Source organism: Ischnura elegans, chromosome 11 (genome assembly GCF_921293095.1).
Source record: "Ischnura elegans chromosome 11, ioIscEleg1.1, whole genome shotgun sequence".
In the NCBI taxonomy this organism is placed as follows: domain Eukaryota; kingdom Metazoa; phylum Arthropoda; class Insecta; order Odonata; family Coenagrionidae; genus Ischnura; species Ischnura elegans.
The window spans coordinates 22,813,016-22,832,130 of NC_060256.1; the positions used below are offsets into that span (position 1 = coordinate 22,813,016).

Below are 19,115 nucleotides of genomic sequence, written 5' to 3' on the forward strand. Positions count from 1 at the left end.
GATTGGGTGAGAATCGGTTTGTCCCCCTCCCCCTAAACGCCTCACGTAATTAATGGATGCCCCATAGGACAAAAACCTTATGACGTAGGCTGTAACTTATGTTAGCCAAATGTTATTCAACAATGGGCATAGCAGTAAGAAAGATAGAGTATGAGGGTTCAGGGCGAAGAACCCTTCGAGGATACAACGCACCGGGGCCGAGAACCAAGCCCGTGGCTTATACGCCCGATCACCCGGGGAGGGGTTGGAGAGGAAGGAAAAAGGAAAGAGGCGCCGCCGCGATAGGAGCCCGACGACGCCTCTGGGATAAGGATAGGAGCGGAAGGAACGGGACGGGGAAAAACACCTCAACGCTATAGAAGCGAAGAGGGCCCAACTAAATAGCGAAACCAGGCAAAGCTATTACTATTCTAGCGATCTTGGAAGATAATTCTATGAGGAAGAATGATCCAACGATCAAATCGTTAGATAAGTAAGAAAGATAGTCAACGTTCTTCCTTAAGGCTTAAGGCTAAGTCGAGCCAATCAGAGCTCGCCTTGAGCACGACTGCTGTTATTGCAGCGTCTCCCCAAACCGAAAGTGGCTGGAAATTGATTCAATTGACTACAGCCATATGTCCAAGATATGAAAGATAAGGCCATGACATGGTGAATATAAACAAATAAGGAGTGAATATTATGTTAGGGCGATATTAGCTGAGCGAAATATCGCATATTATATAAATGCAATTTATATTATTTAGCACTTAAGAACAAAATCTATCAACGTTCTGCTAAGGCAGCGGTTCCCAAACTTTTTCTTTCTGCGACCCATTTTAGCCCATACGTTTTAGCCGCGACCCCCTAAAAATGGTTGTCTAAGTTTAAGTACATAGTTCACTTTATTATTCGTATACATCTCGCGACCCCTTTCCGAACGGCCCGCGAGTCCCCTGGGGGTCGCGACCCTCAGTTTGGGAACCGCTGTGCTAAGGTAACACCGTCAATATTTGTCTCTATTGTCAAGTCGTTCGATAGGCTAAAAAAACATAAATAAATTACATACATAGTTATACGGAGCGTATAACAAGTACAATAAAAAAGTAAATAACTCAAAAGACAAAATTTAGAGGAAAAAAAAGCTCGGAAAACTTCAGTACCATGCAAATAAACGCGATGAAAAGTTTCGAGTGCTAGACATGGTAGCGCAACTGAACAGTTTCCCTCTGACCTTCAATTCTGAATCATGTACATATTTTCTTACGGCATATAACTCTCATGGGAGACGAGCTCTTTCTTACGATTTACGTCCCACTGTACAGCAGCCCTTTAGTGAATTCTACCAGCGGGCTCCGTCAGGGCCAAATAAAAACACAAATTTAGCATTTAAAAATTGTATTTCACTCCCAGCCAATAATATCACATGTTCATTTTTTCCCCCGTTCCTTTCAAGCAATAGCTTCAATGATCGCTCCAATGACGGCGGAAAAATGACCGTTTCTCTTTTATTGACGACTTTCCTTTTTATCCATAACGCGGCGAGACCCTCTTTCCGTCGCTAAAACCACCCACCGACTTTAGGCCATTCACAACGCACGGCCGCTAACAGTGGTTGTGACACCACGCTTGGGTTTTAACGGCATGACAGTTGTAAACACGGAAAACGAAGGAGAAAAGCGACGGAAAAAAGGGATGGCGGAATGACTGTGTTTCCGAAAATGAAGGGTCGAGAGATCACTCTGATGGTCTCTGAAAAGCCATCGCTATCACTCGGAGAGGCGGAAAAAAATGTTCGCGTGATTCAGAATTAAGGAAAAAGTTTTCCAACAAACTCCTAACATTTTGTACCAACTAAACCATGGGTCAGAAACCATTTTATAATGATACACTTACCCCTGTTTTCATGTTATATTTGTACGAATACATAATGCGAGCACACCACTAAACCGATGAACTTCCTCCATGACCACTCTCATTATCTACCTGATAAACGTAATCACAGTCTAAAGGCCTGTTTACACGGTACATTAACACGTACGGGTTGATGTCTAAATGTATTAACGCGAGAATGAACGCCAAAATGCACCGTGTAACCACCCAACTTGTGCGAATGCATGCAAATAAAATTAGAACCGGCTCTAATTTGGTTCATGCATTCGTACATGCTCCGTTCCGGTCCACCAAAATCATTCACGCAAACGTACATTCACTCGTACGTGTTAATGTATCGTGTAAACAGGCCTTAATAGTTGCGCGGACAGCATGAAATTAGCTACGAATTTCCGACCCCTGACATCGATTGATTGACGGTAACGTCATTTAGGCGCACTGCAACTGATTCGAACGGAAGTTTCAAGGTAGAATGGCTTGACAATGGCGAGGTTGAATTATGTTAGCCGCACCGTTGCGAAACGCTCCACTCGCGACGAGATGAACAAGTGCATAGGTGCTGGCAGAGCAGCAGGGGGAGGAATCGCGTCTGGTTAGAGGGAGGAGAAAATGCATCTCCACCACAGATAAGCACCTACGCGTCGCTTCCGCAACAATCATTGCGACCTACTGATTCTTCTAGCCTCTTCCAAGGGGACTCAGTACACCAACAAGAAACGAAGGCATTTTTACTTTGTTAAAAACTCCAAAACATAAGCTCTTCGGTTAGTATACACTGCATCAACTGACATCTACATAATACTCCGCAAGCCGTCTAAAAGGAGAGTGGCAGGGGGTGTTAGGACACCAGCGTGGATATCCACATAAAAAATGAAGCGCTCTAACGAAGTTGGGACAAGCGTTTATTTAAGTCCTTTGACGATGCGAATAATTGATTTCTAATTTTATTTTTATTTTCTAAAATTTAATTTTTATTAAATTAAATTACTTTATTTTCTGAAAATTACACATGGAAATCAATTGAAATTTTGGTGATCTGGAATAAATGTTTCTTACTACGAGAATCAAAGGGTTGTGGGGATAAAATCTGATAAGTACATTAGATTGAACCCCGGTCCTCAAAGTGTAGGGATAACAGTACCTAATGCCACCAAAACAAATGAACAAGATGCTCTGTAGAAAACGAGGATTAAATTCCCGAAAGAAATTTCCTGCAGCTTTCTAATTCTGCCTCAAACGAACGAAATGATGCGGATCCCGTCGTTTCCTTTCCCTCGCCGGTTTAAAGACTCGAGGAGACTGCCTCATATATCACCCAATTGAAAAACAGACGGACAACTCCCCTCGCTCAGTCACGCACTTATTACTCCAAAAATGTTTTAACGAACTTAACTGAAGTCATGGGCTTCAAGCGAAACGCAAAAAAAGCGAAGGCGAATTACAAGGAGGCCGTATTTTTTAATGCAGACCGTTATGTTTACAAGCACCATTAAAGCGGCGAGATCAAGTAAACGTAGAAATTTTAGTAACTAAGCAGAAATTAATTTTAACCAATCAGTAAGATTCAGGGAAGCAGTAATTAATCGAGCGGAGAAATTCACTTATCAATTTGGCTACATGCCGTTGTTAACACGTACGTACGAGGGAAACACATAAATACGAGGGAAACAAATAGCACGTAAATCTAGTGTTAAAAAATTGCATTATAATGAAATCAAGCTGAACTCGACATTTGTTTTCGTATCGAGCTCGTAACATGATAGAATTATCCAGATTTCCTAAGTCTTTCACGCTGATTTTCATCGTACGCCAATCGAATCTTGGACGAAGTATTGAGACTCCAACGATTTTGTGATTGAAGGAGACATTTTCAAGCTAATATCTTTGGCACAAGTAATATTAGTATCATTTAAACTGGTAAACTAGTATCGGGCATTGGATTCTAATATTAATGCAGATCGTTAACGCACATTTCGCATGTGACGATAAATCCCAAATCCTGTACCCCAGCTAAAATATTGACAATGGACATGTCCACCCGTAATTGGCCGAGATGAAAATCGAAATGATAACACCTATTTTTTAAAGCTCTGCTGCGCTAATTAAAGTCCCAATAAATGCGTTTTAGCTGCAACTCAACAGCACGCACCATTTTATTGCTGACGTACAAAACTTTCAGGGGATCTGATCACATACACATTGGACAAATAAAATTCTTACGATTCCGATCTGTATTGAGACTCGTAATTGAGATCCAAGACATGGAACTTTGTGGAGGCGACTGACAGCTAAGGGACCACGGCATAACGTCCCGTCCGACGGACTGAGTGTTGCGCTTGAAGTGACCTCCACATGACACTCTAGCAGGGATTGGGCAATCTCTGAAAATCTCCGTCGAGCATTGAACCCGGACACAAAAGGTGAGAAGCCAGCACTCCATCCACCATACCAAACCCGATTCCATTTGCGATCCAAGGATGAATAGGAACTCTCAGCAATGGTACTCACACGTTTAAGGAAACAACAGAAGCAGATTTTCTGGTAGAAAGGCTTCACGAATCAGCCTCGACTCTATTTTTATAATCAACTACTTCTACGCATTAGTTAACCAATGCTAGCTTCCCTCGGTAGTAAATACAGTTTCTTAGGAATCGCGAAGACTGGGGCAGTGGCGTAGCCGGGGGGGGGGGGGGGGGGCGAGGGGTCCGGACACCCCCACGAAATATAAAAAAACAATTATTATCCTTCTTAAAAGTAAACAAAATATTGAAAAATCAGGAATTTACAAAACGTTTCTTTAACAAATGAAGTTTTTTCGATTATGAAAGGTGTTAACATTAGTTTTATATCCATTACTTAGTACCCGGTTTTTCAATAATTTTCCCCCTGGTTTTGGACCCCCCTCCCGAACGAAATTCCCGGCTACGCCACTGGACTCAGGGAAAATAAGACCCAAATAGTGAGGTGCCTCGCAAAATTATCGGCCGTCAATTCTTCACTTATGTCGGACAAGCGAGTTCACTATCGCCGACAGTTGATAGTAAGCCAATGATAACAGCGACAGCCCACTGACTTTATCTCACCTCAGCAAACATTAAGAAGACATTGGGAAGGATTCGAGAGTGTGCAATCTAGGATATGATAACCCGTCAATATCAGCCCGTTTTCAGATACATTAGCGCTTTAGGGTAGGAAACAAAAAATAAAAACTATCACCAAGGTGTCCCCAATAACGAAAAAGTTTTAAGTAGTAGAGTTTAAAAGAAAGAAAGAGTTTGCACCTCGATAATTAAACTAACTAAGTTAAGTCTTCTAGGTTAAGAAAAGACTTAGCTGTTTCACAAAATAAAATATATTTGCGACCGGTTTCGATACAGCGTATCATCATCTGGCCAGATGATGATACGCTGTATCGAAACCGGTCGCAAATATATTTTATTTTGTGAAACAGCTAAGTCTTTTCTTAACCTTTGTGCATCATGAAGGAGTTTCACCATGTTACGCCAACCACCATCGCATTTAAGTCTTCTAGCTTTTTCACCTTATGCCTACATAAAAAATATTTGAGGGTACCAAAAATCTTTCATAAAACATTCAATATAAACACAAAAACATATACAGTTAGTTTACGTTACCTTAGAGTGAATGGAAGGGTACTTAATGAACCTAAACTCGCGATTTATATTAGCATATAAAATAACATTATGCCAAACTAAATCTTTTAGAGGTTACTATGCTTAAAATATTAATTCAATAAGACGCAAGCATAAAGTTGAAAAAACGTTCGCGAAATTTTGTACCATACCAAATATTTTGCCGATTAATCATTCATCATTTTTAAGAAACTCCCTTAACGATTTGAGGGACTACGATAACCTCCTTTGAAAAAGCTAAATAACCTAGTTAGGAGCTGTTGTGTGTTCATGTTGCACATTCTAGATAGGAAGCAATAACATCTCACTAACCCCAAAATGAATTCAAGTGGCCCATCTCACTTGGAAGGGGCGCATAGAAAGGTCTCAATTACGGCGATACCAAGAACACGACCACTGAAGAAAGACGTCTCCCAGGCCGCTAAGAATGAACTGAAGTGGACACATCTAAAATTAGGACGGCTGTTTTCACTTTCGATGGAGAGAAAGAGGAAATAAGCAACCGAGGACAAGTAGCTGTGACTGTGGAGAGGATCTGAGGGAGGGGGAAATTAAAGGTACAGTGCCAAAGCACTCCAACATCCGGGCATTGAACTCGGCGAAGTATTAAAGGAATCCGCTTGAGAAGGGCGGAAATCCACATTCAAAAAAACTTAAGTTGAAAGAAGAGACTGTTTGTTAAGATGACAAAAGTTCGAAATGATTCGTTGATTAGCAATGAGTTATGAGGCAGCTATTTGACGAAGCAAGAAATAAATACGCGATAAATTAGCCAAAGCCATAGGCGACGTAATGCATGAGGAGGAAAATATTAGCGTATAAGGAAAAGAGGTGGGGAAACAATTTATCAGAAGTTACATCTAAGGAAAAGATGATAGAGGCGACGAAACAATTTATCAGAAGTTACATCTGACACGTGCATTATACGACAGCGAAGAATGATATTGGGAGTTACAAAGATGTCAAGGGTGAAAACATTCGACTTCAGACGAATGTTGAACAACAAATGGATTGGCAGAGAGAGTTGTTTGAGAGGAAATGCTGAGATGAAATGTCTCCTCAACATCCTAAGAAGACGACAGGTCAACTTGATAAGCATGATGTGACAGAAGGAGATAATCGTCGAAGGACAAGTGGAGCGGACGAGCGGCAAACAAAGACGTCGAAATTGATAACTTCGGGAAAGCAATCAACGATGCTAACGGGATACGTGTATATTATGAGGTTAGCTACTAAGCGAACTAAGCGGGGAGTTTTCCCAAACCAATTACAGGGTGGCTGCCTGCTGATGATGGTGGTGAACTTCAAGTGATGGAAGTTCAACGGAAGCTAAGAACCTTAGGGTTTAAAATAGTATCACGAAGGACCGAACTAAGCCATGGGTCGAGGAGCTTCATCTTTCTCATCATCCAGAGGGATACATATAGTATTTGGTCCAAATGTTTAGCTGGCACCATAGCGTGAGCGAAAGCAATTACTCTTTATTTAAGGGAGTGACTGGTATCTAGGGGGAATGGACCAGGCGTCCAGAGTGGCGACAGACAGACGAGGAAGTTTAAAAAAAGAAAGGGCTCTTCTCGTTCCCAACACCAACATGAACCCCCACCCTGCTGGAGGAACCCTTATCTGACCGAGCGTAACGACTAGTAGCAAGCTTGGGGCACCCGAAGGGCAGGGCACAAGGGAGGTTAAAAACATCACGACCTCACGAAGCGTGCTTGCAGCTGCCGACGACACAAACAGCTCACCACCGCCTTTGCAGGCCGGATCCAACCGTACAGCACTGCAACCGACTCAACCGGAAAACATCCACCATGTTCACGTAAGAAGTCAACTAAACATAGCGGGTATCGACAGTCATACATAGTAACGACAGAATTCACCTTCATGTACGTATACTTTCAATTACACCAGATCAATGTCAAGACTAAAATTGCTTACTTCGGGTAAAAATAAGCTTTAAGACACAAGAAGGTTCTCCATGCAACTTAAAAAAACACCATAAACTTGAATGATAACCAAAACATTGACGTCCACCTAAGCGAAAGTGATATTAATTAGGCGGCGTATATACACCCACATACTACCCCGCAAGCCGCTTAAAAAGGCGTGTGGCAGGGGGTGTTAGGACACCAGCTGTCTACATATAAAAAGCAAATGTTCAAACAAAAATTGCGACTAGTATATACTAAAGTCCTTTATGGTTCGGGGTATAAACGAATTCCCATATCTATCCGTTCGGGAAAATATATCTCTTAATTTTTCGCTTCTGTCGGACCTGGAAATATAGTGCGGCTCTAAGATGATGTACCCCGTGTCGCTCCTAGACATATCTATTCTCAATTATTCGCGCAATGTAAGTAAGCCTAGCGCGCAGCTCATCTTATTCTATTTATGTAGAAAATACTCCAATGGGTATATCAAATCTACATAATACCCCGCAAGCCGCCTAAAAGGCGTGTGGCAGGGGGTGTTAGGACACCAGCCGTTAACAGCTAAAAAAAAAATGAAGTGCTCTTAAGAAGTTGGGACTAGCTTTTATTAAAGTCCTTAATGGTTAGGGGGAAAAAGTAATTCCCATATCTATCCGTTCGGCAAAACATCTCTCTTAATTTATCGCTTCTATCGGGCGTGGAAATATAGTGTGGCTGTAATATTATGTTCTCTGTGTCACTCTTAAAGATATCCATTCTCAACTGTTCAAGCAATCTAAGCCTAGCGCGCAGCCTCCGAGTCTTCAGCGGCTCCCAGCCTAATTCGCTTAACATCTGGCTATCACTGTCTGTGCGCCCGTAGCAGTTTTTGACGAAACGCGCTACTTCCTTTGTATTTTATTCAGTTCGCGGATCAAGTATTTCTGCGCCGGATCCCCTACGCTCGCTGCATATTCAAGGTACGGTCGAACGAGAGCGAAATAGCACCTTTCTTTTACTTTCTCCTCCGATAATCTTCCCACAATACGCTTGACGAATCCTATTTTCTTTAGGGCTATGCCGCAAATATTCTTTATATGTGTTCCCCAGAAGCGGTTCGAGGTTATCGTAACTCCCAGGTATTTCACTTCGTTTGCTGCCTTTATGTTAATACCATCCACTGCATAAACATGGTTATAGTTGGACGAATTCCGCAAGAAATGTACCGTCATGCATTTGCTCAGATTAAGTTCGAGTCCCCACTCTTGGCTCCACAAATGAACGTTGTTTAAGTCCGATGATAGAATTTCATAGTCAGAGTGATCACTAATTTCGCGATAGATGACGGCATCGTCAGCAAATAAACGTATTTTACTGCTAATGCGGGAGCAGAGATCATTAATGTATATAAAGAACGACAGGGGGCCGATTACGCATCCTTGTGGAACACCTGATGTAAATTTTACAACATCAGAGCTAATTTCGTCAAGAACTACTTTTTGTTTACGATCGCTGAGAAAGTCGCGTATCCAGTTTACAACTGTTTCATTTAATCAGCATGACTGTAATTTGTATAAAAGTTTGTAGTGAGGTACCGTGACGAAAGCTTTCTTAAAATCCAGAAATAGTGCGTCAACTTGTCTTTTCGATTCACCAGATTATATAACGTCGCACAGTGGGCCAAAATCCAAAAAAGCTGGCCAAAAGTCGAGAAATGAAGTTAGCGCAAATCATCCAAAAACAGTTGATATTCATTATTACGCATGTACTCTATAAGATAGGGTACCATACAGAGCATGGAACGCGTTAATATAATTTTTAAAGCTGGTCAAAGTAGAGCATGTCGGAGTGATTTTAGCGACCAAAATTTTTCCGCTGAAAATAGCTAAATTTGTGGCTTCATTACAGAGTCGTTGTTAAGAATATTGGTTTCAAAGTATTTTTATCCATAAAATTGGTCTTCATGGAATGAATACAGACAGTGTTTGTTTCATTTTACCAGTTAATTAATATTTTTATGAGTTTTCAAAAACTGTGTTGATTTTTCATTGAATTTTATGTTTAACGGTAATTATCGTTTATATCTACATCAGGCTACATGAAGTTATTTGCATTGTGAGATAGACAAAAGCATATAGAACAATGTTTAGAATGCAGTTTTTGCGATAACTTGCGATTCTAATTTTAACAACCATATTTATGTAAATCCACCCCGGTCCGCCACACCACTGTGGCGGCCACGAAACGGTGGCGGGACTAAGAGAAGAAAGGATATGATATCCGTGCATAAAGACTACGGAATACAAAACGTTCAATGACATTGGTCACTTGAATACATATTTTATGAATAATTGTCATCTTGTTTTGCACATTGTACTATAAATGGCTAAATTCAACGAACATCTTGTCGCAAATAACAATTTCTTGTCATATTGGTGACTGGCAATTCTACGATTAGTTCATTGGAATGATTTTCACGGGCTAATAAGAATTAATTCGGCATTTTAACTGAAATTTATCTCTAACATTAATCTTTAATTTATATAATCTATTAAATCCATAACTTTTCGATGCTATTCCATCGCGAACATTACATTGTGAATATGGATAAATAATTGGATCCCTCTACACTCATAGCCGCGCCTCGGTATTTTTTGAACAGATTAAAAAGCGCCCAAAGTAGCAGCAAATATCAACCTTCAACGGGACGGACTGATGCCTCCTGTGTGTGTGACTCGTCACAGTGGAGACAAGCACCGCAGTCCGTGCAGTTCGGCAGACACGCGGGGAAGTGCTTCCACTTTTCCTCAATGGATTGAGGAAATGAGGGGAGGGATGATGAGCTGTCCAGGAGGGAGGAGGGGCAGTTGACGTGGAGGGGAGGGTGGAAGACATCCCCCAAACCGGACCAAAGTGGTCGTTCGCGAGGCTACTGTCCTCATCGAGGGACGAACACGCCATCCTCACAACTTGCTCAGTTTCTATACGACAAAAGAAAAGCCCAGTCACAACTAAACAAGACTTACTGTAAAAGGTTGGAGGCCTTCGAAATGTGGTGCCACAGAAGATAGCTATTGAAGCACTATGCATTTAACTTTATACTCTAAGTCACAGAAGAATGATTAGCAGTGGCGTAGCGAGGGGGAGGGTCCGGATCCCCCCGAAATATAAACACAATTAATTTGCTTCATATAAGAAAGCAAAATATTGAAAACTCATGAATTTACCAACGATGTTTTAAAAAATGAAAATTTTCAATTATTATGAAAAGTTTTGAAATTAGTTTCAAACCCTCAAATAAGTACCTTGTTTTTAAAAAATTCCTCCTCCTGGTTTAGGATTTTCCCCCAACCATCGAACGAAATTCCTCGCTACCCCAGTGACGCAGTGATGATGACGATTAAGTGGTTCTACCGAGTAAGTAATGAGGAAGTTTTAAGAAAAGTAGGAGAGAAGCTTAAAGAAAACCTTGACAAGAAGACGGAACAACCTTATAGGCTATATTTTGAGAAAGAATGGATGAAGACAATCGTCGAGGGACAAGTGGAAGGCAAGAACGGAAAGGGAAGACCTCGAACAATATATATGAAAGGTAAAGAAGGATGAGAAAGACATCAATTGTGTAGGTGTGAAAAGATTAGGATTTCTGACTTATGGTGATGATGATGATGATTTAAAAATGTAAAAAATCGTGGAATATGATAATAGTTGTGAAAAGATTCAATTGTAGTTTATTTTAAGGCATAAAACTGACACTAAATAACGCCTGAATCGGTTGAATTTAAAACAAGGCTTGGCTTATTAAGACACTGACGCAAAAGCTATTATTTATTCTACCAATAACATTACGCGCATAAACAATGGATTACATGCATTATCGATCGAGGAAAGAACACTCCAGAGAATCGACACTTTCGCACCAATCATGTCCTTTCTCGACGGAAGCTAACCAAATTTCTCCAAATCTATACGTACAAATTAGATCAAGATGTACCCAAATGCATCCAATTACATCTCAGAGAATGATAATTTTTGGGGGACGATCGTGTATGGCGTAAGCACTTGTGGGAGGGGTTGTTTTCTCATGTTTGGATTGCTGCGCGTTGTGGCTAGAGTTGTGATCGAAAGTGTGTGTTTCTTTTTCTCGTTTGCAGAGGACATAGAGACGTGGGTGTATTTCTACGCTCCGATGACTGTCCTCCTCGCCTTCAACATCACCTTCTTCACAATGACGGCGCTTCGGCTGTGGCGCCGATCCGACGCAAAAGACAACATTCCCGGTCTGCGGGCCTCCCGTTTCAAGTGAGTATCTCTTAATTTATCATGAGGGTTCCGCCCCCACGCGCCCCCCCAAAAAAACCACCCTTATCGCAGTTGGGGTTGCCCTATCACAAGGAGGCGCCTGGATCGCACGATCACTTTATTCTCCCCTTTCGATCTCTTACGATGTCGAAAAAATGACCGCTCCACACGATCATTTTCCGCAATGCCTCCAGGGATGGATATCCCACCTCTTTTTCCATCACCCAGCAAGTCCCTTTTTCCGTCGTTGACACCATCCCTGACACCGTCCTTCAGCCAATCAGAACGCCCGGCCTCTAACAGCAATAGGGTGGTTTCCAATTATTTTTTATTGCCGAAACCGAAAGATTATTACTCTTGGATTTCACGCTTTTAGATTTTTTAATAACGATATCTATTTTTCGCGATTAAATGAAAAGTGAAAATTTTCAAGCGCGCGAAAACGCGATGTATAAGTACGAATGCTGGGAAACCCCCCTGTGACGTCATTCTGGTTCCCGCTGTCGCAGTGTGAGGTGACCTTGGCGCGAGGCTTTGAGAGCTGATACGATGTAGGCTGCTAGCAGGTAGCGCTTGGCTTAAATAAATATTATTAATACCCTATCAAACGAAGAAAACTTTCCGACATTAGCCAGTTTTAATAGGCGATTATTAAGACATGTTGCCCTGAGCTCTGTGCCTCATGCATTCATTGGTAATCTCAGACGATGTAAAACTCCTATCTACTCGCATAGAAACTAGGTCCGAGTGACGTCACGTGGAGTGGCATCACATCGGCGCCAATCTGGCCCTTTTCAAATGCGGTTAAAATTGACTATTGCCATTCGTCTAAACTGGGATTTCTAAAACCAAATAATTTCTATATTATGAATACACTAATGGTGGGTAACGAATCGCAATCAATGCCTTTCGTTTTCTTTGATGAAGGAAACTACCTTATTGTAACGCCATCTATTGGCTTTTAATGGAATGAGTTATGAATATGGAGAGTGACGGAATGAGCGATAGGATAGGAAAAAGGGATGGTGGAATGATTGCGTGTTCAGAAAATGATGAGTCGAGTTATCACTTTGATGGTCCCTGATAAGATATCGCTATCATTCACAGAAGGGAAAAAAGTGATCGTGAGATTCAGGCTAAAGGTTTCACTGATTACAATAATTTTTAATAAAATAGATGCAATAGGCCACATCGCCCGGTGGTACCATAAAACATGCTGTACGAAAAATGCACAGAGAAAATCATTGGATTAATTGACTGCTGAGCATATGATGCTACAAGGAGACGAAATCGTGCGCACAGCAATGACTTAACGGTAACTTAACTTAATGACTTAGCGATAACTTAACAGCAACGGTAGCTTAACTGGCTAAAGCACTCGACCGGAAATCGGGAGATCCGGGTACGAATCCCGGTCAAGGCGTTTGATTTTCTCTCTGTGGATTTTCGCACAATAGGGTAGTTTCCTTCATCAAAGAAACGAAAGGCATTGATTGCGATTCGTTACCCATCATTAGTGTATTCATAATACTCAAATTATCTGGTTTTTGAAATACCGGTTTAGACGAATGGCAATGGTCAAATTTTATCCTCATTTGAAAAAGGCCAGATTGGCGCCCATGCGATTCCACTCCACATGACGTCACAGGGACCTAGTTTCTACACGAGAGGATAGGAGTTATGCATCGTTTGAGGTTACCAATGCATGCATGAGGCGCAGAGCTCAGGGAAACATGTCTTAATAATCACCTATTAAAACTGGCTTAGGTCGGAATGTTTTCTTCGTTTGATAAGATATTAATAAACCTTTTTTAAGCCAAGCGCTACCAGCCAGCAAGGTACTCAGCTACCCGCTAGCATCCTGCGTCCTATCAGCGCTCAGAGCCTCGATCAAGGTCACCTCACTAGGCGGGAGGGGGAACCAGAAATGCGTCGCACGGACTTTTTCCCATCATTCCTACTTACGCGTCGCGCTTTCGCGCGCTTGAAAATTTTCACTTTTCATTTAATCGCCAAAAATATATATCGTCATTTAAAAATCTAAAAGCGTGAAATACGTACTCCAGGAGTAATAATCTTTCGATTTAGGCAATAAAAAAATAATAGGAAACCACCCTATACGTGCATTGCGGGTGACTCCCTTCAAGTTATCACCATGGCTAGACCCGGCATAGTCTAAATAAAATATGTCCTTACGTAGTTTGGAGTTGCTATTTAAACCCCAAGTTCTGCCAATGCTTTACCCCCACTATTATTATTCATCACACATAGTCTTTTCCTTTACCTCCAAAGTTCTTAGGTCTACCATCCTAGTGTATTGAATATTTCAGACCCTTTTTCACCCTTAATATGTTTCCTTGGAACATATCCAGCCGCTTTCCTTTGCACTTGTTACAGCATTGTTTTCGTGTCACCAACTGAAGTAGCGCCAAAACGAATAGAATATTTTCAGTTTATAGAGATTTCATTTTTCAAAGAACATCAATGGGCCTTCATTTACAAATATTTTCGTACTACAAACTATGGTCTGTATCTCCATACTTTAACCAACATAAATCATTAATAGCGATCAAACATAATCCTACTAAGAGTAATTACTTTACGTTTCATTAAAAGTAGTAGTAGTAGTAGTACATATAGTAGTATAGTTTGTTATTATACGGGACGTTTCTTGGACGGTGTGGTGTGCATGTGGGAGTCCAAATGCATGCTGCATGCTGGTGATTGATCACCCCCTGCCAAACACCCTAGAGGTGGCTCGCAGGGTAATTTGTAGATGTAGATGTACAAAAGTTATTACTATCAAAATCCAAAAATTCTTTCGAAAATAACAACTATTTTATTCCTTGCAATATTTTCTCTTTGCATCCTAATCTTTTCTCCGCCTCACAAAAATTCATCTTCATATTATTTTCATACTGTGTAAATGAGAGGAGGTAAAATACGAGTCCTTAGCGGGTATTAAGTCATCCAATGACTGAAATATATCGTCTTATGAATGGTCCGATGTAACTGATATAAATGTGCTTCACGTTTTCAGGTGCTTACTGTACGTAAAACTCTGCGTGGTCATGGGCGTGCCCTGGATTTTTGAAGTGATATCCTTCATGTACAAGTCAGTGCAAGGACATTGGTGAGTATAGTAATTTAACGCATAGCAATAGAGCCCAAAGGACTGAGTTGATGCGATATCTTTCCTACTCCGCGGGTCCGAGTTCGAAACCTCCACTCCACCCCCCGATATTCACCTCTGAGGGGACTACGATTAGCAACTCAAAACATTGGTCTGAGGTCAATGGAAAGCGTAAACTGGGTGACGAGAGGCGATCGCGTCAGTCACCACACTTCCGGAATATTCGTCGAAGTCCGCGAGGCAATTCCGAACATTGCCCCTCAACATCGCTCGCGCGTACCCTGAAGCGCTTTTAACAGTTTAAGAGGATGGGTCTATGAATTATGATTGATTAATATGATGATTATGAAATTAAGATGGCAATTTACTATTAATCAGGATGATGGTTGTTTTACAGCAAAGGGGGGACTAGATAAATGTAATGTTTCAATAAAAAATAATTGCACATTGTGGGGATTTGCGAGGGGATAGGCTAAATACTGCATCACCTCTCCCCCAATCTCTACACTTGATTATGTATACACAAGAATGCAAATATGGTCAGAAACTTGAATTTATAACTATGAAACGAAAACCAAGTCGCGTAAAATACACAAACACGTTGAACCTTACAAACCAAATTGTATTATTCTTACTTTCGATACTGGAAAGGTATCGCAAAGTTAAGCCTGAAATTATTCTAAATAAATGTATCGGCGGTGGTGTGGTAAAGTCCTCGCCTGCCAAACTAGAGGTCGCGGGTTCGAGTCCCGCCTGCGAAGGCTACCCCGACCCAGGGAATGGTAGTTCCCACACATGTAATTGTCAAATTTGCTGAGCAACCCGATGTAAAATATATGCTTTATTCGGTAGAATGGGAATACATGAAAATTAAATAATAATTTTTCCGACAGGCGCATCGCGGACACCATCAACGCCCTTCAGGGGCTGCTGATCTTCTTGGTGGTGGTTTGCCGGCGGAGGGTGGTCCAGGCCCTGGCGAAGCGGCAGTGGTCCCGCAAAGTGGTCTGCGCCCTCTGCCCCAGGCGGTGCACCGCGGGACCCGATGCCGAACTCGACGCGCCCATGCTCCACTCCGCGGAATACGACGAGGCCTCCGTGCCAATGGAATCCGCGGCTATGCAACGCACCTGACCATCACCAACGCAACCGCTGCTAATCGAAATGGGGACTTCTAACATGACCTGGCTCTTTCCCCGCGAATGATGTTCCACGGGTCTCCAGCCGGGTCGACATCTCCGTGGCCTCAAACGTTTCGACTTCCTACTTGGGCATTATCTTCAGGGAAACGACGGACGAATGCGGCCGCGGTTCCCTGAAGACGGTGCTCAATTCGTGCGGCGAAACGTTGGGAGGCCATGGGGATAATGAAACGGATGGAAACCTGAGGATAGTTGCTGGAATTCGCGACTCCCGTGCGGCAAGCGTGTTCAAAGCAACGCAGGAGCAAATTGAGACGCCGGAAAAAGCGTTCCAGCCCAGCATGCACGGAAACAATCCTCTTCATCAAAGGAATGTCCCCCAGCGAAGGCAACGATCAATCACTTATTGCACGAAAGGGAACTGTTGTATGCTCTACGAAGACAGTGCTTGATAAACTATTGCTGATTTTCTCGCTTGTTCAGTTCCCCAAATGGGTCAAACATGTGCCTTCCACCCGGCGCATGACAGTGCTTGAAAAACATTCAATGCATTTCTAACTCGTTATTTAACCCGAACAGCTGACATTTAAAAATCCCTTTTATCGAACTTATATTTTTTTCCCGATTCTTAATAGAAATACGCAGAGCTTATAAATGAATACTTAATTAAGAAATAACCGCGGACTAGCCAGAGGTGTTCATATGTACCTATACTGGGCGTACACGTTGGATACGAAGATAAATGTTTCGAAGGACCAGGCGGATCACGATCATTGAAAATGCAATACTTCAGTTTGATGATATATGACAAAAAAGGATAACTCTCCAGTTCAACCGTTCTACATGGCGACCAGAAGCTGACTGCCTACCCACGGCACCGGAAAACGTGGGGCAGTTCCACAATTTGACTTACTTAGTCAACCAAAAGAATAATGAATTGAAATTGGCGTAATTCAAAAATGATGACAAGGACTTCAAACACTGGGTCACCCGCAACCTCGCACAATGAGGGAAAATTTCACAAAAAATTCCCTGAGACCCGGGATACCGATCAAGGCAAATTAATTCCTTATCCGTGGAATATTTACACAGTTAAAATGAGCATTTATAGTGTCTCAAATGCAAATCTTCCAGAGCATTCAAATATTTACAAAACTTTCATTACTTCCACGAACACACATTTATCATCATCAATATCGGTCACTCAGATAATTAGTAAGTTATACGATAGCCGTTTCCCTCGCAATAGGGTAGTTTCCTTCATCAAAGAAAACGAAAGGCATTGATTGCGATTCGTTACCCACCATCAGTGTATTCATAATATACAAATTATTTTGTTTTAGAAATACCGGTTTAGACGAATGGCAAAGGTCAATTTTATCCTCATTTGAAAAAGGCCAGATTTGCGCCCATACGATGCCACTGCGCGTGACGTCACAAGGACCTAGTTTCTATACGAGTAGATAGGAGTTTTACATCGTCTGAGATTACCAATGCATGCATGAGGCACAGAGCACAGGGAAACATGTCTTAATAATCACCTATTAAAACTGGCTAATGTCGGAAAGTTTTCTTCGTTTGATAAGGTATTAATAATCATTATTTAAGCCAAGCGCTCCCTGCTAGCAGGGTACTCTGTACCTGCTAGCATCCTGCGTCGTACCAGCGCTCAAAGCCTCGCCCCAAGGTCACCTCACTTGCAGCAGCGGGAACCAGAACGACGTCACGTGGAGTTTTCCCAGCATTCATACTTAACCGTCGCATTTTCGCACGCTGGAAATTTTTCTCTTTTCATTTAATCGAGAAAAATAGATATCGTCATTTAAAAAATCTAAAAACGTGAAATACGTACTTCAGGAGTAATAATCTTTCGATTTAGGCAATAAAAAAATAATAGGAAACCAACCAATTCAATTCAGGATCATCATTTCACCACCTGCTCATTACTGGCGTATCGTTTGGTTTCCCTGTGATTCCTCACAAACTAATACACTACTGCAGGAGCCAAAAATAATTATCTAATCCCTTCCGAAGTCTAAGAGAACAATTTTTTCCGAATCCTGAGTCCTCCTCGGGTTAAATACCAATTCCAAGTTCTTTACTTGGCTTCTCTTCCAAGGTACGAAGACGAATTACTATCTCATATTCTAAATGTCGACGAAGACGAGCAATTGACCATACGTAAACACCGATAACAATTCACCAAGGCATTCTCAGCTTCTCCAAGAAAATGAATACAATGCCCTTTTAAGAATCTCCACAGCGTCAAGCATTCTCTATTTGTAAGCTCACTTTTCAGATTGAAAATCTGCTAATTTAATTTTTTCGCGAGTTCTAAATCGGGCCATAAGCCTCATTGCGGCTGACCTTTCGTGTACATTATTTTCCAAAATCTTAGGTGCCGATATTTCATTACGGTGGGGGATGCTAGAAAATGATTTCGAATCAACGCCACTATGGAGACAATGATCCAAAGTAAAACCCGAAAATACATCCGCCGGGAAAGCTTCAAATCCCTTTTCAACCGCATTCAAGGCTTCCTCGCCAATTTTCCTTTCCATGATGAATACTACCGTAGATTACGTATATACTTACTCTATGATACTACTCACGTCCCTACCCCGGACAAATACAAAAGACAATGTGATTAAGATTCTAAGGATCTATTCTGCAGATCAGAGCTCAAGGATGGGGCCAGAAAAAGTTTCGGGGGTGGAGTTTAAGAGGGGGTAAATTTCGGGGGAGGTGTTCTTGGAAGGGGTATACGTAAGGCCCTATATCACCGACCTTTCAGAGGAGGGGGGGAAAGAAACTATGCGGGAGAATTCATTCATATATCCTAACCGTAATAGAAATCCCTCTATCCTTAACTTTCACGTAGCACATAAACGTTCTCCCAACTTCATTGATTTAAGTTGACTTCATTTTCCCCAAATAACACATTCTTTCTGCTCCCTCACCTTGACAGAGCATGAAACTCTATTGTCTCCTCAATAATTCGAAAACGAACAAAAGTGGTTTGTCTCTGCATAAAAACTGCATACAACAATAACACTGATTATATAACAGACTCACAGAACAACTTCCACGGGAGAATATTGCA

The 19,115-nt window shown here is 41.7% G+C and overlaps 2 protein-coding genes across 3 annotated transcripts in view; one reads left to right on the plus strand and one right to left on the minus strand.

Moving 5' to 3' along the window:
• Positions 1-16,768, plus strand: part of LOC124167795 (G-protein coupled receptor Mth2-like) — a 55,301-nt gene extending 38,533 nt beyond the window's left edge. For both annotated transcript variants that reach the window (XM_046545822.1, XM_046545821.1), the window contains exons 5-7: positions 11,590-11,737; positions 14,778-14,870; positions 15,764-16,768. In XM_046545822.1, the coding sequence (XP_046401778.1) occupies positions 11,590-11,737; positions 14,778-14,870; positions 15,764-16,004 (482 nt within the window). In that variant the 3' untranslated portion in view covers positions 16,005-16,768. The remainder of the gene's footprint in view (positions 1-11,589; positions 11,738-14,777; positions 14,871-15,763) is intronic.
• Positions 1-19,115, minus strand: part of LOC124167792 (RNA helicase aquarius) — a 128,124-nt gene that overhangs the window by 79,511 nt on the left and 29,498 nt on the right. The gene's annotated exons all lie outside the window — the stretch shown is intronic.